General features: G+C 32.8%; 1 protein-coding gene across 4 annotated transcripts; it reads right to left on the bottom strand.

Moving 5' to 3' along the window:
* Window positions 1-1,949: 1,949 nt before the first annotated feature.
* LOC129938584 (neprilysin-4) lies at window positions 1,950-23,422 on the bottom strand. Of its 4 annotated transcripts, XM_056046229.1 has the most exons (4): window positions 23,278-23,422; window positions 23,051-23,165; window positions 11,437-14,272; window positions 1,950-2,179 (listed from the first exon to the last, which is right to left on the bottom strand). In XM_056046229.1, the coding sequence occupies exon 3, from the start codon at window positions 14,265-14,267 to the stop codon at window positions 11,595-11,597; it is 2,673 nt and encodes an 890-aa protein (XP_055902204.1). In that variant the 5' UTR covers window positions 14,268-14,272; window positions 23,051-23,165; window positions 23,278-23,422; the 3' UTR covers window positions 1,950-2,179; window positions 11,437-11,594. The 4 variants fall into 4 exon arrangements, with proteins under 4 accessions (XP_055902204.1, XP_055902203.1, XP_055902206.1 ...); XM_056046228.1 differs by lacking the exon at window positions 23,278-23,422 and having other exon boundaries at window positions 23,051-23,229; XM_056046231.1 differs by lacking the exon at window positions 23,278-23,422 and having other exon boundaries at window positions 11,445-14,272; window positions 23,051-23,185.
* Window positions 23,423-26,226: the final 2,804 nt, after the last annotated feature.

The following is a 26,226-nucleotide window of genomic DNA, read 5'->3' as shown; positions in this document are numbered from 1 at the left end:
TAGTTGACAAGATTTGTCCAACCTTGTCCATTCTATATTAGAATTATCTCTTGTAGAGTGAGAAAGAATTTTTTTTATACGAGAATCACTTTTTTTTGAAAATTGGACATACGCTTATAAAATGGAAGCAGTCTTCTTTTGTTTTACTATTGCAGAGTGTACAGAACTGCTTGAAACTCCTATTGTATAGTCTACCGTTGGGACATAAGACTTCGCATCTAGCATTGAAAATTAAAGAAATATCTTTGTACCTTAAAGATTCATTGAAGTAGTTATTGTTACTCAGATTAAATTGTAACTGGCTATAATAATATTTGGCTTTCTGATTAAATAGCTGTTTTTATAAATTGATTCCGAATCGAGTCTTCATAAGCTGGATAATTGTATACATTATTTCCTTTACATCAAAAATGTAACTTGTATCAATTTGCACATCTTCAATAAATGAAGTGGCAACTCGTTGCCATCATCATTTACTCAGACGCTCATCTGGAAAACTTAAAACTTTAATAATATAATCGGCTTGTAGTGTCAAAGTGCTAGTAAATAACTTTGGTAAGCCAGTTTATTTCTGAAATCTTCCTCGCTTAGCAATTACGTTGGATCGTTCTTGGTTTTGTATATTTTTCTTTTTCTTTTTTGTTTGATAGCCGATGTTTTGAATACTCTATTCATTTTGTTTTATTAAAAACATTTTGAACTTAGTCTATGATATAAGACCTAACCCTTCGTTATTCCACGTTTATCAATTTGGCTGTAGCTTATTTATTATTGGTTACTCAAGTTTTACTTATCAATTAAGATTTACATCCCATCTACCAAGATATCTGATCTGATATGTATGCATGTATGTAGCTGTCAACATCTCAGAAGTATGCCACTAAATTGTGTTGGTTTTGAAGCATAAACGAACAAAGAAACAGAAACTGTGTTTTATACTGCTTAATTTTGGTATTCTCGTTCTCGGTTTTTTTCGAAATTGTGAATGTCAAAACATTTCTCTTACTCTTTACCTTAAAATGTCTAGACGTAATACAGAAACTAAAATGGCTTTGTTTCGGCTTTTATACTCCTACGGACCAGCTTTTAGCTTATTGTTCCTCTAACACTCGTTTATTTTTCTTTAGCTACTCAGTATTGAAAGCGATGTAAAATCAGAATAGCTTTACAAGTTAGTCTATGAATATTTTCAAGTCAGAGAGGCAGATTGAAAACGACGTTTCAAGTTCCCTAGAATCTAAAAAAAGATTTGTAGAAAGATGTCTGTGTGTATGTGTGTACCTAAGTCGTCGTCGTCCATATTCCAAAAACTAGAAGAGACATCGACTTTAAATAAATTGTGTTATATAGATAATACGAAGGACAGATGCAGAAAGGACTCTCAAAAAATTGAGTGGGCGTACGAACGTATACGTACTCAGGAACGCACAGACATCTCTCGAAAAACCTCGAGAAATGTCAAAATTTTCAATTCGACAGATTGGACCGATTACAATAACTTCCTATGTGATGTTATATATTGAATTTTTTCTAGCGGCCCTTCACTACAATACTCTTCCTAATCTTAACTTAAAATCCATCAAATGAAAATGAAGGTCATTATCATGTCGTTCATATTTTCTTGTATAATTCAAAGTTTAACTTTGTTGTTTAATAATTTTCTAGTTACAATTTTCCGTCTCATCCTCATAAATTTTGTCTTTTATACATTTTGTTTTCATTGGAACTGTGTTGCTATTTCTTCATTTTGAAAAGGAGAGCAAAATCTTGAATTGAATTTTATATCCCTGCTGTAATGCTAATTACTATGCATTTCATGGGACTTATTAACTGTACATAATAATCCTTTACAAAATATATTTTGTCAGTCACTTTTCCTCAAAAACAACAACATTTTTCCATTTGTTATTTTTAATTTTAATTCTTTAGAAAGAAATTGTTGTTATAGATAATGTTTGCATATTTTTTGGTATATTTAAAATTTTTATAAAAAATAGTATTATACAAATGTAAAAAAAAATATAAATTTACACTAAATTAAATATATTTTTAAAATTATAGATATTTGTTTGTTTGGTTTGGAAAGAACTTAAATATCACAACGATAAATTTATTGCATTAAAAACTAAACAGGAAAAACTTATGATGACAATCTTTTAAAGCAGCAAGTTTCAGGAATCTGAAAATAAATAAAAAAAACTTTAATGGTACAAAAATAAATAACGACTTTTGATACAAAAATTATAGATTAAGTTTTATTTAAATTTTTAATTTTTTTTTTGTTTATTATATCTACGGTAAGCAAAGTGTAATGTTTACAAATAAAAATGGAGGATACGAACAAGGTGAATATCAAAAAATAAAGTTTATATAAATCCCAATGTACTGAGGATGCGTAATCTAAAATCTATTTGACTTTAACTTTGAGAAACAACAGACTCAGGACGTAAATAAAAAAGAGACTTAACAGAAGCAAGAAACTTTTAGGCAATCATATTCCTGGTCAACAAAAATATGGGAACAATCAAAAAGTGCACAAGCAGAAACAACAACTTCATGTGAAAATAGGTTAATTCTACGGCTTTTCTCAAATTCTTCTCATAAGGCGAAAAGCTAAGTATCAGCCAAAATAGCAACGGTTCAAAGGATAATATAAAAGAGTTATTGAATTCAATCAGAAGACGTGGCATAGCCCCAATATTCAGATCAATTGAAAATACTCTGAATCATGGAAAGTTGCTAAAATTATTTCCCAAAAACGCTAAAAGAGAAGCGGAAATACCCTATTTTGGGTATTTCCATTTTTGTCGAAAGTTTTTGAAAGGATCCCTCAAAAGGAAATTAACGTCTTTTTATCTACAAACTCACTGCTCAGCCCTTATCAATCTGATTTTCGGAGGACACACAGCTGTATTACCGCACTTTTAAACGTTACTGATGACATTAGAAAAGCATTAGATTAAGGCGAGGTCACGTTTCTAGTTTTGTTGGATTTTTCGAAGGCTTTCAAATCCGTTAATCATGTCAATCTATGTAGAAAACTCACGCTAAATTTGAATTTTTCATCTGGACTAAATTTATTTTTTCTTATCTAACTGATAGAGAGCAAGCGGTGCAAGTTGGTGATACCCTGTCAATTTTTTTGCCGAATGCCACTGGTGTACCACAAGGTTCCATACTGGGTCCTTTCTTGTTTTCTGCTTATGTAAATGAACTTCCAACTTCATTAGTTAATTGCAACTCTCACTTGTATGCAGATGACGTTCAGCTTTGCTTCAGCTTTCCACTTGGCCTTATCGAAAATGGCGAAAATGGTCAATGAAGATCTGAAGAGAGTGGCAAAGTAGTCTTTGTCAAACGGACTTATGTTGCACCCTGAAAAATCCAAATGTCTTGTAATTAATAGAAAATCTCTTGACCTTTCTTATTTTCCACCGATTGTTCTGTGCAATGCTCCAATTGAATATGTGGTTACAGCAAAGAATCTTATAAATTAGGTGGCGCAAAAGTCCGTAGAGAACCAGGCCCTAGTGACTTACAATTCTCAACCATTCCTGTGTGTGAGCAATAGCAGGGATGGGCTGGACCTACAGTTTATATGCTGAATGCGAACGGCTAATTTGAGAAAACACTTTTTCATGACAAGAATTACTCTTGGAGAATTTGTCAATTTCTCGCAAGAGGCAGTACCCGTGAATAAAACTATAGGTGGCACAGGCAGTGATCGAACCCAAGACATGTCGCATGACAGTCCAACGCACTTAAAATACCCTATTTTGGGTATTTCCATTTTTGTCGAAAGTTTTTGAAAGGATCCCTCAAAAGGAAATTAACGTCTTTTTATCTACAAACTCACTGCTCAGCCCTTATCAATCTGATTTTCGGAGGACACACAGCTGTATTACCGCACTTTTAAACGTTACTGATGACATTAGAAAAGCATTAGATTAAGGCGAGGTCACGTTTCTAGTTTTGTTGGATTTTTCGAAGGCTTTCAAATCCGTTAATCATGTCAATCTATGTAGAAAACTCACGCTAAATTTGAATTTTTCATCTGGACTAAATTTATTTTTTCTTATCTAACTGATAGAGAGCAAGCGGTGCAAGTTGGTGATACCCTGTCAATTTTTTTGCCGAATGCCACTGGTGTACCACAAGGTTCCATACTGGGTCCTTTCTTGTTTTCTGCTTATGTAAATGAACTTCCAACTTCATTAGTTAATTGCAACTCTCACTTGTATGCTGATGACGTTCAGCTTTACTTCAGCTTTCCACTTGGCCTTATCGAAAATGGCGAAAATGGTCAATGAAGATCTGAAGAGAGTGGCAAAGTAGTCTTTGTCAAACGGACTCATGTTGCACCCTGAAAAATCCAAATGTCTTGTAATTAATAGAAAATCTCTTGACCTTTCTTATTTTCCACCGATTGTTCTGTGCAATGCTCCAATTGAATATGTGGTTACAGCAAAGAATCTTATAAATTAGGTGGCGCAAAAGTCCGTAGAGAACCAGGCCCTAGTGACTTACAATTCTCAACCATTCCTGTGTGTGAGTAATTGCAGGGATGGACTGGACCTACAGTTTATATGCTGAATGCGAATGGCTAATTTGAGAAAACACTTTTTCATGACAAGAATTACTCTTGGAGAATTTGTCAATTTCTCGCAAGAGGCAGTACCCGTGAATAAAACTATAGGTGGCACAGGCAGTGATCGAACCCAAGACATGTCGCATGACAGTCCAACGCACTTAATATCATGCCACGGGTATTACAGCAAAGAATCTTGATGTGACTTTTAATCGTCTTTTGACTTAGGATGATCATATAAATGGACTCTTTTGAAAGGCTTATGGAGTACTTCGTACGTTATGGGTTACACAATCTTTCACTTCATTAAAAACGCGTTTACTTCACGCTAAAATCTTGGTAGTTCCATTCCTGGTTTTTTGTTGTGAAATGTATTGTAAAAGTGCAGTTTCACGAGCAGGCGAAAACTTAATGTAGCTTTTAACTCAATGGTTCGTTATGTTTTGGATTACGTAGATATGATAGGATGTCTGATTTTGCCTCGCGTTTACTAGACATGCCTTTCGAAAAATATACAGAACTTCGTAGTTTGATTTTGCTTTCCGACGTACTTATCGCACATCAACCACAACATTGTTTTGACAGAGTAAGAAGGGCGACCTCAAACAGATCTCATCAGCTAATTATCAACCCTTACTCATATTTCACATCGGAACGAGCATACAGAGATTGGTTAGATCTCACTTTTCAATTTAAACATTTTTAATAATCATTGAATTTTTGTATCTTATGATATTTTTAATAATTAAAATAATTTTTGTTCGTATTATCTTGGATCCACCTTTCTGTAAAATAAGCTTTCAGCTACTTTATAAGATTTTAAATCTGGCTGTTGCTAAGCAGTTGCGATATTTAAATAAAATAAAAATAGCCATGGCTATCTTTTAAAGTTTATGAAAGTGGCAGACAATTTGAAGACAAGGACACCTTAGTCGAAGCTTTTCATGATTCGTTGTTCCAAATTTTTTATAAAAACAAAATATTATTTCTGTTCTAAACCGTTTTATAGAGATTACCATCTTGAAATGGCGGACATTGTCATTGTAAAATCAGAAATTGTAAATATTTCACTCATTTTTGTTCTAAAATTTTGCATGTGGCGTTTACTTACTTTTATATCTTAACATATCCCTTAATTTTATGAATTTTTAATGAAGGAAAACGTACCTATTCACAGGTAGTAAACGTTTCCGGGTACAAAACTTTCACCAGCTATAAAAAGCGAAAAAAAAACTTCGTTGTCGTTTCTCAACAATTGGACTGCATGAAATTGCTATTATTTCCACTGTAAAAGATAGATCTTCCATAATACATAATAACTTTATAAAAAAACTTTTGTTTTAGGCTAATTTAAAGATTGTATGATAAGTCCGATGAGTTTTTTTTATGAAAGCTTTCTGATAAAAAAATACATTTTTTTTAATTATTTCTCCATTTTGTTCAATTTTTACTTGCCTAGAATTTATTTTATTCTCACTATGCTGTAAGTATCTTAAAAGTAATTTATCATGAATTAACGCATACAGTTGCTCACAGCTTGTTTGATACAGTGTTTATTTCCAAAATAAAAACAGTATATCTCTTAAGGTAAAATATATAACAGAAATTTAAATGTAGGTTTGTTTAGAGTTCATGTTCATGTTCAGAGAGCAATTTGTGGTTTTAGAATACCCAAATTAACGTTCATATTCTTCCCACTAAGAAAAAAAAACGCAATTTTGATAAAAAAAAAAAATATCTCACAGCTTATTTGATACAGCTAACTAAGTGGTCCTAAGTTCTAAATCTTTACGCAATAGGCTGTTATTTATTTTTGTTTTCCGTCGCTAGGTTAGTTCACGATCATTTTTTCATAATTAATAGGGTAATTTCGTAAGCCAAAATAACAAACCAATCTTTATTTAAAAAAGAGGATGGGATGCGACCCACACTGATAACTTCCCATCCCGTCTGTCGATTTGTCTTGCTTAAAAGTTTGTCTATATGTACTAGTATCAATTTTACCAAATTTGCGTACTATTTTTTATAGATTTTATTTTTTATGAAAAAACGGACTGTTGGATTTTTATATACAAATTACTGAATATCGAAAACAATACTTTCTGTAAAATAAAATAAGTTTGAAGTCAATATTTTTAATTTTTGAAAAGCTATTTGAGTCGAAAGTAAATTTTGACCAAGATTTAGTATTGTTTTTTTTAAGAGTTTTATTTTTTGTAAAAAACCGTCAATTTGATTTTCTTCAAAATTCTATCGAATGTTGAAAACAATATTTTCTATAAGATAAAATTAGTTTGAAGCCAATATTTTATAGTTTTGAAATGATATTTGTGTCGAAAATCAATTTTTACCAACTTTTGTTAATTTTTTTGTAGGTATTTAATTTTTTGTACAAAAACTATCAATTCAATTTTTTTCAACATTTTACTAAATGTTAACAACAATATTTTTTGAAAGATAAAAGTAGTTAAAAGCCAATATCTACAATTTTTGAAAAGATATTTGAGTCGAAAATCAATTTTTACAAGCTTTTATAAATTTTTTTAAGGTTTTTATTTTTTGTAAAAAAACTGTCAATTCGATTTTTCTCAACATCTTTCAGAATGCTAAGAGCAATATTTCTTATAAGATAAAATAATTTTGAAATCTAACTTTCAAGTTTTTGAAAAGATATTTGAATCCATATTCAATTTTTACCAACTTTTGTTAATTTTTGTTCGGTTTTTAATTTTTTATAAAAAAACTGTCAATTCGACTTTGTTCAAAATTTTACTGAATGTTGACAACAATATTTTTTGAAAGATAAAAGTAAATTAAAGCCAATATCTCAAAGTTTTGAAAAGATATTTGAGTCGAAAATCAATTTTTACCAACTTTTATTAATTTTTTTTTAGGTTTTTATTTTTTGTAAAAAAACTGTCAATTTGATTTTTCTCAAAATTTTACTGAATGTTGAAACCAATATTTCTTATAAGATAAAATAAGCTTGAAGCCTAAATTTTAAGTTTTTGAAAAGATATTTGAATCGATATTTAATTTTTACGAACTTTGAGTAATGTTTTTTTTAGATTTTTATTTTTTATAAAAAAAACTGTCAATTCGATTTTTCTCAAAATTTTATCAGATTTCAAAAACATTATTCTCCGTTGCTCAAAATTGTTTTGGAGATGAAATCATATGTTAGTCGTTAAATTTAGGAGGTGACAAATTTTTTTTTTCAGTTTTTTTGATTTAGAAAAAAAACCGTTAGATAGATTTTTTTCAAAAAATATACTTCTTTGAGATCACGTTACGGTTTATTATATAAAATTTAATTAAAGTCTCTGGCGTTTTTGGTTCGTAAGATATTTAGGGTTAACCAAAATTTTCACCTTTTTTTTAAACTGCTATGGTAAAAAAATCACCCACGCAATTTTCTTGAGAGCCCTTTCTGCATCTTTCTGCCTTATTATCTGTATAACAAAATTTATTTGACTTCGATATCTCTTCTGGTTCTTGAGCTATGGACGACGAAAAAAACGTCGCGAACGTACGGACGTACGGACGTACGAACGTACGTACACACGCACGCACAGACATCTTTCTAAAAATCTTTTATTTCGACGCTAGGGACCTTGAAACGTCGAGAAATGTCAAAATTTTCAATTTGACAAATCGGACCCATTAAAATAACTTCCTATGGGAAGTTAAAAATGGATCGTCGCACAAAAATTGAAGTTATGGTGGTGATTAACCTACATAAAAAAGGACAGTCGGCAAATTCGAAAATGTGTAAGTTTGAGTGCCTCATCAGTGCAGCATATAATAGAGGAACTTATTTATAAAAACCGTGTTAAGAGCAACTGAGGAAACGCATATACTCAAACCTCCGACTTCGGGACAGTGTGATTTTTGCAGACGAATCTAAATTCAACATTTTTGGGTCCGATGATATGTCCTACGTCTGGCGTAAGCAAATACGGAACTCGAAACGGAGAAACTGAAAGCTACAGTGAAGCATGGTGGAGGAAGCACGGTGGAGGAAACGTGATGGTACATATATGCTTGTATGTCTGCAGTAGGGGTTGAAAATTTGGAATTGATACGATGAACAAAAGTATGTACCTAAATATATTTAAAAAAAAAGGGGCTGGGATGCGACCCACACTGATAACTTCCTATCCCGTCTGTCGATTTGTAATGCTTAAAAGTTTTTCTATATATACTCGTATCAATTTTTTCCAAATTTGCGTACTATTTTTTGTAGATTTTCTCTTTAACTTCCCATAGGAAGTTATTGTAATGGGTCCGATTTGTCAAATTGAAAATTTTTACATTTCTCTTTTTCTGGGCGTGCGTGTGTACGTACATACGTTCGTACGTTCGCGACGTTTTTTTTTCGTCGGCCATAGTTCAAGACCCAGAAGAGGTATTGATTTCAAATAAATGTTGTTATACAGATAATAAAGCAGAAAAATGCAGAAAGGGCTCTCAAGAAAATTGCGTGGGTGGTTTTTTCACCATAGCAGTTTGAAAAAAGGTGAACGTTTTGCTTAACCCTAAATATCTTACGAACTAAAAACGCTAGAGACTTGAATTAATTTTTATATAATATATTGCAACGTAATATCAAGCAAGCGTATTTTTTGAAAAAAAAAAAATCAATTTAACAGTTTTTTTATAAATCAAAAAAACTGAAAAAAAAATTGTCACCTACAATATTTTACGACCAAAATATGATTTCATCTTCAAAACACTTTTGTGCAACGAAGAATAATGTTTTTGACATATGATCAAATTTTGAGAAAAATCGAATCGACAGTTCTTTTTATAAAAAATAAAAATTTAAAAAAAAAACATTACTCAAAGTTGGTAAAAATTGAATATCGATTCAAATATCTTTTCAAAAATTTGAAATTAAGGCTTCAAACTTATTTTATCTTATAAGCAATATTGAATTCTGAAAAATGTTGAGAAAAATCGAATTGACAGATTTTTTGCAAAAAATAAAAACCTACAAAAAAATTAATAAAAGTTGGTAAAAATTGATTTTCGACTTTAATATATTTTCAAAACTTTGAGATATTGGCTTTAAACTACTTTTATCTTTCAAGAAATATTGTTGTCAACATTCAATCAAATTTTGAAAAAAATCGAATTGACAGTTTTTTTTACAAAAAAATAAAAACCTAAAAAAAGAGTTAAAAAAAGTTGGTAAAAATTGATTTTCGACTAAAATATCTTTTCAAAAATTTTAAATTATGGCTTTAAACTAATTTTATATTATAAGAAATATTGTTTTCAACACTCAGTAAAATTTTGAGGAAAACCTAATTAACAGTATTTTTTGCAAAAAATAAAAACCTAAGAAAAAAAAAAACAATACTAAAACTTGGTAAAAATGTTCTTTCGACTCAAATAGCTTTACACAAATTAAAAATATTGTCATCAAATTTTTTTTATTTCACAGAATTGTACAACAAATACCTAAATTTTGAAAACTAAATGCTGAAAAATCTAATTCTTTCAGTTGCGCCTATAGTTTCGTTTAGTCGCCATTTTGTTTTTAGTGTTGATTTTCTTTCCTGACCTTGCTCCGATTTGTTTGATAATAGAAACAAATTGTGGTCATTAAATTTCATGCTTTAACTTAACTTTAACTTTATTACAAATTCAAAGTCCTATCACTACATGTTCTAAACGCTAAATTCAAATCACAGGTTTCGTTATGAGATAACATTTTTTTTGAAGGGTTGTTTGTTTAAGTTTTTTTGCACTGTTTTTGAAGCTACATACAAATTTATATTTATATGGAACCATTGATTACAGTTTTTAAAGTATTCAGCTATGTTCCCAAAATCGAGTGAAATAAAATCTAAATCAAAATTTATAATCGAGTAATACTGTTTTAGGGTTCGAAATTTGTCATAATTTCGAATACTTTTTGAAATGCCTTCAAGTGAAATTGAAGTAGCTGACATACGTACCTGTAGGTTTGCAGTTCTTTACGATAAAAATTAGTTTGGCAAAACCTCTGTCGTCGAAGCTAACTTTTTGAATGTGTCAGTTTTTAAAAGAACGTGTTATGGAAAAGACATTTGGCGTGCTAAAAAATCATTTTAAATGCTTTGTCCGTTCCCTCAACTACTAAGTAAAAGCAGCGACTACTGTTTTTAAACAATTTCCTCTGATCGAATTCAAGTCACTTGAAAATTGGAAATATCGTTTTGACTTCGAAAAAAAATTAAATCGATATCGTAAGAAATTAACTTCAGAACTTCAATTTATATCGATATCAATTTCATTTCGGGTGAAAGTGAAATGTAGAACCCAGCTGTTTTGGCTTTTTGTAAAGACACGCACAAGAAATGAGTACCTACATATAAAAAGGTCAGATTTATCAAAGGTGAATAATATTTATGTGTATTATATTATATTTAAGTATTGTACAAGAAATACATTGAGCAAATGAATGTTAAAATAAAACTATAGTGTACAAATTAATAACTTCTTAACAAGGAACCAATGAAAACCACCGAGTTATCAAATCTAAAGAAATCCCTCTATAGACAATATCTGAGGCAATCTACAAAATTTATAGAAATCCATCTACGTATATATAAACTATTATCTCCATCAACATTCACTTAGGAGAAATAAATTTTACAATAGGTTCAAATTATTGTCTGCACATCCACAATCTACATCTCATTATCTACAACATCTCCCATTGCAACATTCAATTAACAATTATAAATACAAACAAAAACAAAATTCAAAACAAATTGCACTAGATATATCATGAACAAGCAACTTAACTACCAAGAACAATATTAATTATTGCAAAAATAATGAAAGTGAGCACTTACCGACCTACGTCACCACGCATTGATTCAATTAAATCTAATTTAACGAGGCAAAGACTTCGACGACTAACGATGGCATTGATAACAACAACTACTCCTAGGATGCACACAATTCTCCGCATAAAATTTTACAAATCGTCTTACTGGTCCCTCCTCACCAATCACCATACTCCACACTTCTGGGCTGGATTCATGGGCGAGCCTCTTTCGCATTGGAACTCTCTGGCAAAGTCCTCTGAGTTCGATAGCGTTCCGATGACACGAAACCGTCCCGGACTATGAATAGCAGTGTTGAGTTTGTTTCTTGTTGCCTCTGGTCGCATAGCTCCGCACCAAACTTGTGCAAAATTCAAAAAGAACAATTGTGCCCCAGTCATATTCACACCAGGCAACATTTCCTCTTTTCGTTCGGCCATGCTGCTCTTTTTCAGCCAGCTCTGGTAGGCATGGAACGCTTGTCGTATTCCACCATTGTCAGCAATATTCTCGCCTTGCGTACTTTCACCATTGAGCGTGATGCCAACCTCACTCACTGTGTAGTTTCCATATTGGGCAATAAGACAGCGTGCTCGCTCATCGAAGCCCTGCACTGCCGAATCCGTCCACCACTTGTGGATGCTGCCATTGCTGTCAAACAGCCTACCCTTATCGTCAAAGCCATGGGTGAGCTCATGACCTATGACAACACCGATCCCTCCGAAATTAAGAGCCCGCGGGAAGTGGCGATGGTAAAACGGTGGCTGCAGTATTCCCGCCGGAAACATAATCTGATTTTTATTGCGACTATAGTAGGCATTGACAATAGCTGGCGGGGTCTGCCACATGGTTTTGTTGACAGGCTCTAGCATTTTTTGCTGCTCTGTGCGCGCTGTATGACGTAGAACATTCAAAGTATTTTCGAAATATTTATCCGGATGAATATCGATACCCCGGTATTTCTCTGTTAATTCACTAGGCACCAAAATGTCATCAGGATAACCGATTTTTAAGGACATCACATTGACTTTTTCCTCGGCCAAATGCTTGGTGGTGTTGTCTATCCAATCGGTCGTTTGGAGAATATCCCGGAAGGCCTGCTGCAGTTCATGTGTCATTTTGAGAGTGTCCTCTTTGCTGTTTTCGTCAAAATATTTTCGAACAAACATGGCGCCCAGCGCCATTCCCATGTTTGAATTTACCTGAGCGATGCACACCTTCCACCGAGAGGGACTTTCTTCGCGACCAAACAGGGCATGAAAGAACTTCTGCTTGGAGTCCTCAAAACGGTCATCAACGTTGTTGATGCGATGTCGGACAAAACGCCACATGAGGTAATTAGCCACTATCCGGGGTTGAGTTTTAGCAATAAGATTCACTAGGTCGTTCATGTAGTTCAAGGCGAATATTACGACATTTTCTGATTCATCCACCGGTCGCTCCTGAACAATGCTCAAGTATGTTTTCCAGTCTATCTTTGGGACCACTTGACTCAATTCAAGCACGGTCATCTTCTTATACAGCTTAGTTACATTAACTCTTTCTTCAGCCGGCGATGTTATCGCAGCCAGATGGGATTCAAAAGCGATAAGCTCTTCAGAAGTTTTAATCGCCTCAGCTTGACTAGCTCCAAGAAGATACATGACTGTTTTCATAAAATCCTTATAAGCCTTCAAATACTTGCCTTGAGCATCCTCGAGAAAGTATTCACGCGTTGGAAGACCAAGACTGGTTTGATCGAAATGAATGATATTCACGTTGGAATTCTTAAGATCTGGTCCCACCCATTCGACAATTAGAATATCATTGTTAAAAAGCCTAAGTTGAGCTGTCAAATTCAACCAATCAAATCCATCTGCAGACCAATTTTTATCTAATACTGGCCAACCTCCAAGAGATCGGATTAGATTAAGCAACGGTCTGATGCCACGCCTTTCCAACAGCACGCTATTAATACAAGACTGGTACAGTAGCTTGGCTTTTGTCTCAGCATCGACTTCTTTTGTTTGTTGGGTCAACCTGTTTGTTTGACTATCGGGAAGACTTAATAAATCTCGCTTGTATCTTTCCAGAAGAGTATCCAAAATTCTTCGGCGTTTGATTATATGTTTTCGAATGTGTGATGATTTTAAGACCTGGCTTAAAGTCTCCCTAGGGTCTAAACGTCGGGCCACAATGTCAGATTTTGCCTCAGGATCTTGGTAGTAATTATTGCTTATTTGGACAACTTCGGGCTTTGATATTTTTTCTTCCAACAGCTGCTCCAGCACAACATCCAGGTTTTCCCTCAACATTTCAAATGTATCAAAACCAGCTTTATCCTTTGGAATGGGATTAATTTTCTCCCAATTTCCACACGCGTATTTGTAGAAATCCTTGCACGGATCTACAGTTTTGTCCATGTACTTCATCATAGTTTCAGCTTGGGCCTGCCGAATGCTCTCCTTTGAATCTTGGGCCTTCCATATGAAATGCAAGGCCATTGACTCACCACTACTTATTGGCGTTGCAGGGTTCTGGCGAAGACTATGGAAGCTATAGTTTGAAGCGCGTTTCGAACGGCTGGCAGAAGCTGTCTCAAAATTTACATCCAAGCACTCCCATGGTATAGCAGCTCTGTCTCGTGGAATAAAAGAAGTTCGGGCATCCCTCATTAGATCTAGTTCTTCAATATCCTGAGCCTCGCTGAGACCAAATTGAAGCGACATACACCGCGACACTCTTTCAACTTCATCTAAATCCGACTGCAAAATAAAGTTGTCCTCGCTGTCGTCGTCAATTGTCCTCTGAATATTCAAGGCATACATCATGCCATCAACCCGCACAAGCCATACCAGAACCAGAGTTATTGGAAGCATGATCACTGGAAGTAGTATTAAAAATTTACAGCACGTAAAACCAGGACACCACTGAACTCGTCCAGTTTTTTGGTTTACACCTAATTTGCATATGCATTGGTCGCTATCACTGATTTTATTGATATTCAATTGCTTTCCTTTAGGGACCTTCATAACTTTGAAGTTAAAAGCTAATTCCCATTCATTTAGGATTAATAATAAATATTTATTTAAACTAAAAACTAGCAGTCAAAAGTTGAAATGGAAACTTTATGGACGATGGAATCGTTTGGTCAAATCTGTTTTGATCGCGCACGTATTTCATACTGAAAAAGAAATCAGTGCGCGATTTTTGTTTAATGGAATCAACAGATGGTGATGACGATGGAGGCATCATCCATTCCATCTCTCTGTGGGATGTGCATTTAAGGTATGATGAATGTAGATGAATGAATGAATCCATAATCATTCCTAGTGCTCTAGCAAAGACAGTAGTTAGGGAAATATTTCTCAAAGGGAAAGTTCCTAAAAATTGGATAGATTAATGAATCTTTTAAATCTAACAATCCAGCAAAGCTTAAAAGTTTTAATCAACTGAATTAAATGTCCCGTCAAGTTGCTTGTATATTTTTTTAATAAGTTCAAACTTATTAAGTTGTCGCACTAAACACCTCATTTGTAATTAACCTATATGTCTTTAATACTTAAATTAGTCGTCGAGCCCTATTTTTTAAACTGTTCTGAGTTCAAAATAGTAAGATGTTTTCTTGGAATCAAAGAATTTTGAACAGATTGAATATGTTAAAGAAGAATATTTATAGACAACTTCCCACCAATGTTTTAAAAAGTTCTAAATAATAAGATTAAAGGGTTTTTCGCCAAGTAGCGTTTCAAGGATAATTTAATTATTATCTGTGTTCAAAAGGTAAAAGCTCCTAAGTCTACTTTGTGGAATTTCTGCAAGCTTTGTATCAAAAAAATTAAGAAGGATACGAAGAAAAGAGTTTTCAGTAATTTTGACTTAAGTGCTTTTACCAAAACAACTTTACTCATTTACTAAGTATCCTAAGATGTTCTTAACCGTTATTGTGTTTTTATTTGTATTCCTTTTTTATTTGTTAAATATGGTGAAACATCTTAAGTCAATATAAGAAATATAAATGAAAGAAAAGTTGTGTTGTAAAATGTCTGAAGTTGACATACGCGATTTTACTTTTTGATTAATATCTAACATAAAAACAACCTAAGATATTTTACCAAAATCATTTATCTGATAAATAAAATAAATTGATGCATAATACGAATCATCGACTACTTAAGTTTTTTACCTTTTGCAAGACCCTACGACCCTACCATCTTAAGATATTTTGCAAAAGGTCATAATTTTCTTGTCTTAAAATATTTATTAAAGAGGGTAAAAAAGAATAATAGGTTATTGAAAGAATATATTAGAAAAAGTGTTAAATCACTTAAGTCGACTTAAAAGCCCATACCTCATGAGCACAGATTTAACAACAAGAAAAAAAAACATTACAAAAGTAAGCCTCAAAGTTATTGCTTACACAGTTAATAAGAAAATGTTAATTTTACCTTAAAAAAAACATTAATTCAAAGCAAGTATAGATGAGTTGGAATCCCCTTCCTATAGATACGGCTATGACACTTACAATATATAGAAAAGAGAGAGACAGACCAAAAAGAAAAATGTCAAATAAACGACAATAAATTTGAACTCGTTGAACCAATTTAAGTTAATTTTGTATGATGGTTCTGGTACGAAAAAAATATAATTTTGTTGGTTTTCCTAATGGAATCGTATTGTTGTTATTTCTAAGAGAAGTAGATATATGCACATAATATATATTTAGATGATACTTTACATGTATAAATAAATAAAGACTTTATTGTTAAGCTTTGATTTCAAACATCAACCGCTTTCTGGCACTTTTATTAGATTAAATTATTTTTTTTAGTAGGTGATGATCATTTCAAATGTTTATTAGTTTAAGGTCACTTAGGACCTTAGCCATGACATAAATGGGCTTAGATATTAGTACTTTAATAATCTAATGATGAAAGCATTATTTTTTGTTTACAATCGACATATTCAAACAATAATAAACATTAAATAATTAAGTTGTTATGTAACATACAAAAATTGTTTAAATATGTGCTTTGTACATAAGATCTTTATAATATTTCGATTTTCAGGGCCCTCTGCTTGTGAGTATAATTATTAAAACTAAAGACATCGAGAAAATGGTTAAAAAGCATATTTGGATTTTATATTTAAATTTTACTTAACTTTAGCTGCGTACACGAATACAGATTCTTTTTTAATATCTTCTGCGAAATCTGTAATCTTTAAAAAAATTAAAATGACAAACGCACCCTTCAGTAATGTATATTTTTAAATGCATCTTTTAAACAACATTATGTGTAAATAAAAATGTTTTATTGCAAAACAAAAATAAACGAAATATATAATATTTCGCAGACATTTTCTGTCACAACTCTGCTATAATAAGCTACCCCAATTTTGCTTAATTAATACCTCCGCTCTCGAAAATTTAAGTAGGAATGTCGCGTGTCATGTCAATGAGTCGTTTCGTTTAATAGAAGGAATGCTTTTAAAAGATGTTACATGGAAAGTGAGAAATAAATCTGTTAAGCAAATTATGATCCCTAACTTGCGTGAAATAACATTTTTTTATGACTCATATTTTAGGTAAATCAGACATTTATTTCAATTATGATGTCTGTTAAGTACTAAAGTTGAATTACATAAGGCTTAAGAATCGTGCTTAGCTTAAGATTTTTATTGACGACAAGCAAGGTGTTTATATTACGTATGCACATGATGTACGCACAATGTTTTTCTATGAAATGAGAAATTAAATATAATGTTAAACATTTTGGGGTATTTTTGAATATTTTTGAGGCTATATGAATGACATGAAATATTGGAATTAAAAAAAAGCTTGAAAGCGACCCACACTGATAACTTTAGATCCTATCTGTCGATTTGTCTTGCTTAAAACTTTAACAAAATATAAATACTTTCAAGTTAATGTCTTTCTTTGTTTTCCTAATACTTGAGTCGAAACAAATTTTTTATCAGTTTTGTGTTGTTTTTGTAGGTTTTAGTGTTTCGTTAAAGAAGTTGTCTTTGAATTTTTCTAAGGAATTAAGAAAAAATTAAAGCAATATTTTGCATACTATGAAATAGTTTGATTTCAAAATCTATTTGTGTTAACTAGATTTTTAGGCTAAACCCAATTTATACCAATTTTAGAAGCATTTTTTGAAAGTTTTAATTTCTTATATAAACAAATAGATTTTCCTAAGAACAATATCTTACGCTAGCTAACTTCATTAATTCACGAGGTACAGAGAATCAAACATCCATTTTAACCAATTTTGTGTAGTAGTGTAGATTTTAATTTTTATGAAAAAACTGAACCTTGTATTTTTATAAACATTTTACTAAATGTCGAAAACAATATTTCCTATAAGATGAAATTAGTTTAAATCAAGCATTTTGAATTTTTCTCAAAATTTTACCAGATGTCAAAAACGTTATTGTTCGTTGCCTAACATTATTTTGGAGATAAAACATTTTGTTTGTAAAATATTCGAGGTGAACATTTTTTTGATTTATAAAAATAACGTTTATTGAAGTTTTTTTTTTCAAAATTATATATGTTTGATCACAGTATACAATATAATAATAACCACTTAAAGTCTGCTCTCACTTTATGATACTTTCAAATTCAACCTGAGGCACAATTGACAGTCAAATTTAAAATTCATTAATTTTATTTAGATGGCATTCTTTTTTTATTTTCCTGTATATATAAATAAGACAAATTCCTTTAGCTTAAGAAATTGAAATAATTTAATCAAATTTTACTTTTGTTTAAAATAAATAGAATAAACAAGAACAACTCCTTAATAAAAAAAAAAAACAAGAAAATAAATATCTTCGAAAATTGGAATTGTTGTGTTAGCCAAGAAGTTGAATTCACATTGAAAAACGAAAATAGGATTCATAATGTAAGCAGAGAGGTAAGAGGAAAGAAGGTGGATACTTACAATGAGAGACCGCTTCTTGTCTTCACTCGAATGGCCGTGCAGCAGTTCTTACAAAATTATACATCAGTAAAAGAAATGAAAGAAGTAAGTTTGCTAATGAAAATGTAACACAGGATATATCTTCTTAAAATTTGCATTGGTAGTTAACCGTTAGATATTATGACAAATTATACGTTAAGTTTTGATCACGGACGGGAGCTAATTTAATCTTTAAAATTTAGATAGAAGATAGAATGTATGAATGGCTAAAGGCCAATTAGGAATTTTCTCATAACCATACTGGGGCTATTGTAAAGCATAGTGGTTAGTTAGTTAAGGTATAGGGATGTGATGCAAGTTCTGGCTATCGGAACTAACTTTCATATACTTCTTTCATTTCTTTCTTTCATCATACTTCTGACATTATAAAGTCACTATTTCCAAGCAAAATAGAGATACATTATTCAATCGCATGTTAATTAATTTGAATCCCTAAATCTTCATAGCATAGCAAATAAAACTAATTAGGCCGATTTTATTCAAACGATATGTTAATTGAATTTTAAGTCGCTAGCGTTATGTTTTGAAGTCGATAACTTTACTGGTTCTTAAGATTTGAACCACGGAAAATGCTTCCCGAACGTATAGACGTACGAAAGTACGTATGTATCTCAAAAACTCTTTTATTTAGATTCTAATGTCAAAATTTTCAATTCGAGAAATCAAACCGATAACAATAACTTTCTATGAGAAGTTAAAAAGACAATACAATATTGAATTAGAATTAAAGCTTAAAATATTAAAACTTCTATGATCCTGTACTAATTTTGTATTCTTTATATTATATTTTGATGCTATTTTCTTAAATTTAGTTTTATTTTCTTATTATAGACTTCGAATTTAATACAAAATTATTAAAATGTAAAACAAATTTTTAATATAAATCGTGTATTCAAAATAATGCCAAGTTGTTAACCAAGTAAAGTATCATTACAATAGCTGGTATCAATTGTATTTAGGTACCATAAGTTCTTGACAAAAATAGTTTGTTGTCATAGAGAGCTAGGTAAGTGAAATTGTTATGTACCTGCAATTAAAACCAGGTTTTGTAAAAAAAAAAAATAACATAAAATAATTTAAAATAAATTCTTAAATGTTTCCAAACAAAACAAAAGAACTGATATTTACAACCGGAGAATAGGGGTACTATAGAGGTATAGCCATGAGTTTGTCAGTACATATTTTTTTAGTTAAAAATGTACTTGGCCGCCCTTTATGTTGCCCAGAGTATAAACTATTGTTGAGACTCTGACTATACGTAAAAGTTGGTCATATTCTGAAAATGCGTGCATTTGGTATTGATGAATCCCTTCTTCGGTTAGAAATTACCTTTCGGACCGTTCAATTCAAGTAGTCTTGGACGGGTTAAAACTAATACCCACAAATTAAACGCTGGTGTGCCCCAGGGCTCCGTTTTGTCTCCGACACTTTTCCTTATTTTTATAAATGATCTTTTGTCTGAAACTTCTAACCCACTCAATTGTTTCGCTGATGACAGTGCCCTCAGCTTTTCATATTCGTTTCTAGATTCTCATCCTTGTTCTTCTGATGTGGACTACCAACGGCAGCGTATGATAAGCTCATTAAATTCTGATCTTGCCAGCATTGTCAAATGGGGAATCAAAAACCGTGTAGAATTTAATGCTTCGTAAACTCAATGCTGTCTACTGTCACAAAAGCGTAACGTTCCCCCTATGCCACTATCCATGGGTGGTACTTGCATCGAAAAGACCGAACAGCTTTCAGTATTAGGTATGTGCATTACAAACCACTTGTTGTGGAGTGATCACATATTTGACATCGCCAAAAATGCTGCTAATTGTTTAGATTTTCTGCGAAGATGCAAGAAGTTTTTTACTTCTAATGATCTGGCTATAATCTATAAAGCCTATATTCGTCCGAAACTCTAGTTCAATTCCCCTATCTGGCCAGGTGCTCCTAAATCCTACTTGAGTCTCCTAGACAGAATTCAGAAGAGAGCTCTAAAAATGATAAGTGACCGTTGTCTACCTGAAACTTTTGTATCTCTCGAGCACCGTCGTAAGGTTTCATGACTGTCATTATTTGATCGCTACTTTCATAAACAATGCTCTAATGAAATAGCCAGTTGCATTCCTCCCCTCAAACAATTCAAACGTAATACCCGTTCTTCTAGGAATGCTCATCAGTTTACCCTTGAGCCTAGTTTCAGACGTATTGTAAAGTACAGAGATTCTTTCTTCAGTCGCACCACACGAATGTGGAATGCTTTACCAGACTCAATGTTTCCCACTCATTACAATGTGCAAACAATCAAAACCAATGTGCACCGGTATCTCCTTTCTAATCCTATCCTACCTTCTTAATTGCTCGCACTGTGATTAATTATGATAAGGGTATTCATATCCCCTTGAGTGCGCGTATAATACAAAAAAAATACAAATATTCTAAGAGTTTTGTAAATTTAAAGATTTCAAAATTTGGGTCCTTTAAGAACTGAGACAGACATCTAACGGCAAATTTCTTGACAAAGTTCTAGTCTCTAAAACTCGGTGTGTTGATAAATTCAAAACGCGATTAAGTTCTAACTCATTTTGTTCATCAAGTTCTCAAGCGTTAGAACTCTAAAAAGTACTTTGACTTATAAGATGCTCAAATTCGGGGTCTAGGATATTAGAACTCGGCTTAGCAATCTTTTTTTACTTCTTTTAAAGACCTAATTCTTAGATTCATTCCAGTTTGGGATTTCATTTCAGACCACAAGAACAGTTAATGTGCAATAATACAAACAATTACGTTAATATGGGCGGTTTGCCAAAAAGTAAATTATTGTAGTGGCTGACAGTTTCATAAAGTGTATAAGTAAAATATATCCTTTTTGTACGCCTTACTTCAGTTTTACATATTTTTTAAATCAAAAATTAATCTGTTTATAGAGGAGAAGATGCCCGTTACGTTAAGTGCAACTGAAGAAGTACTTAAAAATACTAAACTTTTGTCAATATTGTTACATTTTTCATCTAACACACTATTTCGAAAATATTTTTTATCATTTAAATTTCATGTATCATAGATGTTCTAGAGATTGCAGGACTTTAATATCTGACAGCATTTTTCTTCAAGAAACAGTGGACAAATTAAAATCGAACCAAATTTCTTTTGATCTTTATTCAAGAAAATACAGTTGAATTGTTTGAGGGCAGGAATACAACTACCTATTTCACTAAACCATTATTAGTGAAAATATCGATAAAACAATATTAGGCATGAGACCTTGCGGAGGTGTTCAAGAAAAGAAAATTTCTCTCACCTATCATCTTCAAAGTTCTTTTTCAATTCCATCCAAAACACGTCAAGTATACGTTATAAGGGCACCAGCCAAAATATGAGAATTATACTCGACATTTGGACGGATTGTAAATTATAGCCAGTTCAGAAACGGCAAACAAATTCTTGCATCGTTGCACGTTGCAGAAAACCTAAACACTTCGCAGCATTTTTGGCGATGTCGAATATGTGATCCCCCCACAACAAGTGGTTTGTGATGCACGTAACTATAACTCAAAGCTGTTCAGTCTCCTCAATGCAAGTACCACCATGGATATTGGCATTGGGGGAGAGTTGTGCTGTTGCGATAATTAATAGCATTGAGTTTTCGAAGCATTAAATTCTACGACTTTCAATAAATACTTGGCCAAATACATATGTACAGCTTACAATGTAAAATTTTATATTTGAATATGTTTTTTGTAACTAAATAAAAAAAAAATAGATTTACAAAATCATTTTTGATAATCTCTTTTTCTGTAGATTTATTTCATGCCCGCTTTTAATACCGAAATTAATAAAATCCTGGTACTATTGACAAAAAATAAAACGTAAACAATAATTTAAAATACAAGTGACAATAAATAAGAAAATATTTATTACTCATTCGAAATAATTGGTATCTTAATTAAAAACTGAACTTTTAATAAGAAAAGTTGCACAATTTTTTTTTAACAAAATGGTCCTTAACATAAATCAGGAGAATTGGTCGAGTGCTATGTTAAAACTGACGCTCATTTTTGTAGTACAACACTAGCACATATACAATTTATTTACGACAACACTCGTCCATATATCATGATCCAAATTTATTCCTATTACACTCTTCGACAAAATTATTTGCTCAAGTTTTAAAAATGCCCGTTCTAAGCATTATTTTTATATTATTTAATGTATTTCAAAAACTTGATACAATAAAAATGTTTATACAATGGACTCGTTACAAGAACAAAAATTGCTTTCAAACCGGTTTACATTTTTTTTGTTGAAAAATCTTTTAACAAAAATGGTTTAGCGTTCCTTTTACTTTTGTAAAGGCAGATAAAACTGAATATTGAAGAAAAGGATCATAGGTACAGAAAACCACTTTCGAATTTTAAAAAGTATCATCTCAAAAACCTGTCGTGGCACATTATCTCTTTATCACGTTATCTCTGCAATTTAATACTGCAATAATAATTAAATAGTATGTTTAACAATAACTGTGTATTTAGTAAAAAGATTGATTAAAAGACAATTAGCTCATCGAATATCAATAAAACCAGAATAAGCGTTTTGCTATTGTTTCAATATTATACTAAAATTAACTTTTAAAAACACAAAAACATATGCAATAATATAACAAAATAAGGGTAGGTACTTACCCTCTTTTGATAACGAGCTAAGCCCGTTTTAGGAAACTTCCCGAATTGTGCCGCTTGCAGTTCTTTTCCCACCAGAAATTAATCCAGAATATATAAAGACAACCGCGTCGCGCTTCTATCGACAATGAAACAACACTAAATTTATTGAAAATGCAAACAATCGTTGCTAGATAAAAATCTTCTTTCCCAAACAATAAAATAAAAATATACATAAGTTCACCACTCACAAGATGCAAAAATATGCAATTAAAAAACTACAATACGAGTAGGTACTTAAATTGCTCTGTCACTGCAGTGCCGGGAAATTAATTGTGAAAACTAATTATTTCTTTAATTTATTTCAAATTCATGTTTGTTAGAAAGTTCAATTAATTTAAATTCTTTTTCTTGGGTGTCTTCTTTATGTAAAATATTTTAAGGTTGTTATGTACAGATGTATCTACGTTATTTACTATGTGCGTGCAAATACTTATGAAGTTGACTGAGTTTAAAGTTTAAGGTTGAGAACGATGTTACACTGCGTAAGGTTAATATTCATAAAAAATCGCTAAAATATAGTTCCAAAAGAATATTTTTGAAGGTAGACTTCATAATTATTTAGAGTGTTATACATATATTTTGGGACCATGATATCTACTTGCAACTACAAACGGTGCCTGCGGCATGGCAGATCGGGTAATTGGCGATTGCCTAAAACTTGGTTAAGGTCAGCAATGCAACTTTCTTGCCATGTCGAAGTTCTTGCTTTACATCCTCGTGGTGGCCCCCTGGCAATGATTTGTATATCTCTATATACATACGTTAGGAAAAATTGCAAGGGTCTCGAAGCCTCCTGACTCTTCAGCATAGGTTTCGGAGATTAGCACTCTTCATAACTGAACTCCATCCCGCTACGTAAACCGAAATTACGCCTCGAATAATTAATAATAAGTCGTTGACGACTTTTGGCTATTGTACCCGGACAAAGATTGGTTTCCGGAATATGAGGTCGCTTCTGAACGCAGGAAGTGAAGGTTGGCAAAATGCTAATTCCTCCAATAAGAGAGAGAATGTATGCGGTACAGGATAGATATCTTAGGGCTAAGTGTAGTGCGATGGTTGGGATCAGGCAAATACAAGTCACCGACACGTAACACTGTACTGCTCTACTCTGGTCACGATCCAGGAAACGCTCAAGAAGCTGTAATTGGGTTACTTCTTACAAAAACGGCAATCAGGAGCCTTATTTCGTGGGAGCCCTTTGGGGAAAGGCTTATCAAAGCTACGTTTCAGAGTAGAGTACGGCTCGTCACCATTATACAGTGTTACGCACCGACGCGACGGAGCTCGCATCTGATGAAGAGAAAGAATGCTTTTATAGTCAACTGGGATCCGCCTACAACAACACTCCTGGCGGAGATATTATTTTGGTTATGGGAGACCTCAATGCTAAGGTTGGCAGTGATGGGTGTACACGGAGTTGGCAATTGCAATGATAATGGTGAGAGGTTCATTGACTTCTGCAATGCCAATAGCCTTGTGATTGGTGGCACTATGTTTGAACACAAACTGTGTCATAAAATTAGTCGTAGGACAAGCAAGCGTCTTCAAACCAAATTGACCACTTCCCGATTAGTCGACGCTTTAGAAGCAGTCTCTTGGATGTACGAAACAGAAGAGGCACTGGTATGGGACTTGCCCGTGACCAACACTTAATAATAGCTACCCTAAGATTGCGTACAGTTTGAAGATCCAACGGAATAACACAAGCCCCCAAATTCAACATCGCCAGACTAAAGGACCTCACGACCCGTCAACAATTTAGGGACCACCTGTCATACGAAATGACAACAATCAGCAGCACAGTACATGACTACATCGAACACCATTGGAATGCTGTGAAAATGTTTTTATTTCAGGTGCTGACAGAATAGTCGGTGGGAAAGAAAGAAGCAACAACACTTGGCTTTTAGAAGAATCTTCGGCTAGGATCAACGAACGCAAGCAGTTAAGGGCTCGAGTAACTGCTGCAGAAGGGGAAGAAAGAAACAAGCTGGAATCCGCCGTGACAAGCGTAACTACATCAACGCATAGGCGCGAGAAGTACAAGATGCTGCAAACAGGTGCGAGTGTTTGCAAACAACGTGCAGCCGATACCTTCTGAAGCGCCGGAAGAAACTAATCCTCTAATCCGCACCGCACCGTCTAAAGGTACGACTTGAAGGAATTCAAGCAGAGCTTTTACAAGCAGCGCCAATGTCATCAAGCGAACTGCTTCATTTTCTCATAAAAGAAGCCTGCACCCTATGAGTGTAAGAAGGGAATTATGGTCAATCTTCCAAAAAAACGAGATCTAACAAATTGCGAAAACTGGAGAGGAATATGCGTTCTACCTGCCGTTGCTAAAATAGTACCAAAAGTCGTACTGGAACGCATCAGAGAACGCCTTGAGGCCGTACTCGATGCCGAACAAGCAGGATTCCGCGCTGGATCTTCCTTTATTGATCACATCAACACTCTGCGGATCATTATTGAACATTGCGTTAAATATCGATCACCACTACACCTACTGTTCATCGACTTCGAGAAGGGCTTTGATAGCGTTAACAGGGAGTATACCTGGTTGGCTTTACGGAGGGTAGGCATCCTAGAAAAACGAATTGCTATTAGCCGCGTTTTATTATCACCATGATCTGATCCGGATCTTGGATTTACATGCATTACAAAAACAACACAAGATCCTGCTTTGTGTTTGGATCTCAATTTGAGATCCAAATTTTAATTCTTTTTTTCACAACAAGGAGCGCTCTATCATTGTGATTTCAAATGTAAATGTTGGTATCATTGCAAACAAATTAAATAAAACCTGTATTGCCATATAAACATTTTAATTTGACTGAAATAAAATATTTTTTTTAAATAAAAAGCGAGAAGTTTTATATTTATTTATTTGGTATATAATCCATGAAATAATTAGATATTTTAACAAAACAAATTAATTGGTGAAATTCAAAGAATTAAGTCCAAAAAAATGTATATTTGACATAATTTATGGGTATTATTTTCCCCAAAAAAAAGGAACAAAAAAAATTATTGAGCAAAATGTTCTATGGGCAACCCTGCTTTAAATGTCAAAAAACATAAATAAAATCGAGAAAGCTGCAGCAGAAAAAAATGTTGAAAATACTTTTACATAG

This window comes from Eupeodes corollae, chromosome 1 (assembly GCF_945859685.1).
Source record: "Eupeodes corollae chromosome 1, idEupCoro1.1, whole genome shotgun sequence".
NCBI lineage: Eukaryota > Metazoa > Arthropoda > Insecta > Diptera > Syrphidae > Eupeodes > Eupeodes corollae.
Note: the sequence above shows the minus strand (reverse complement) of the source record. Positions and strands in the feature narration are given on the sequence as shown.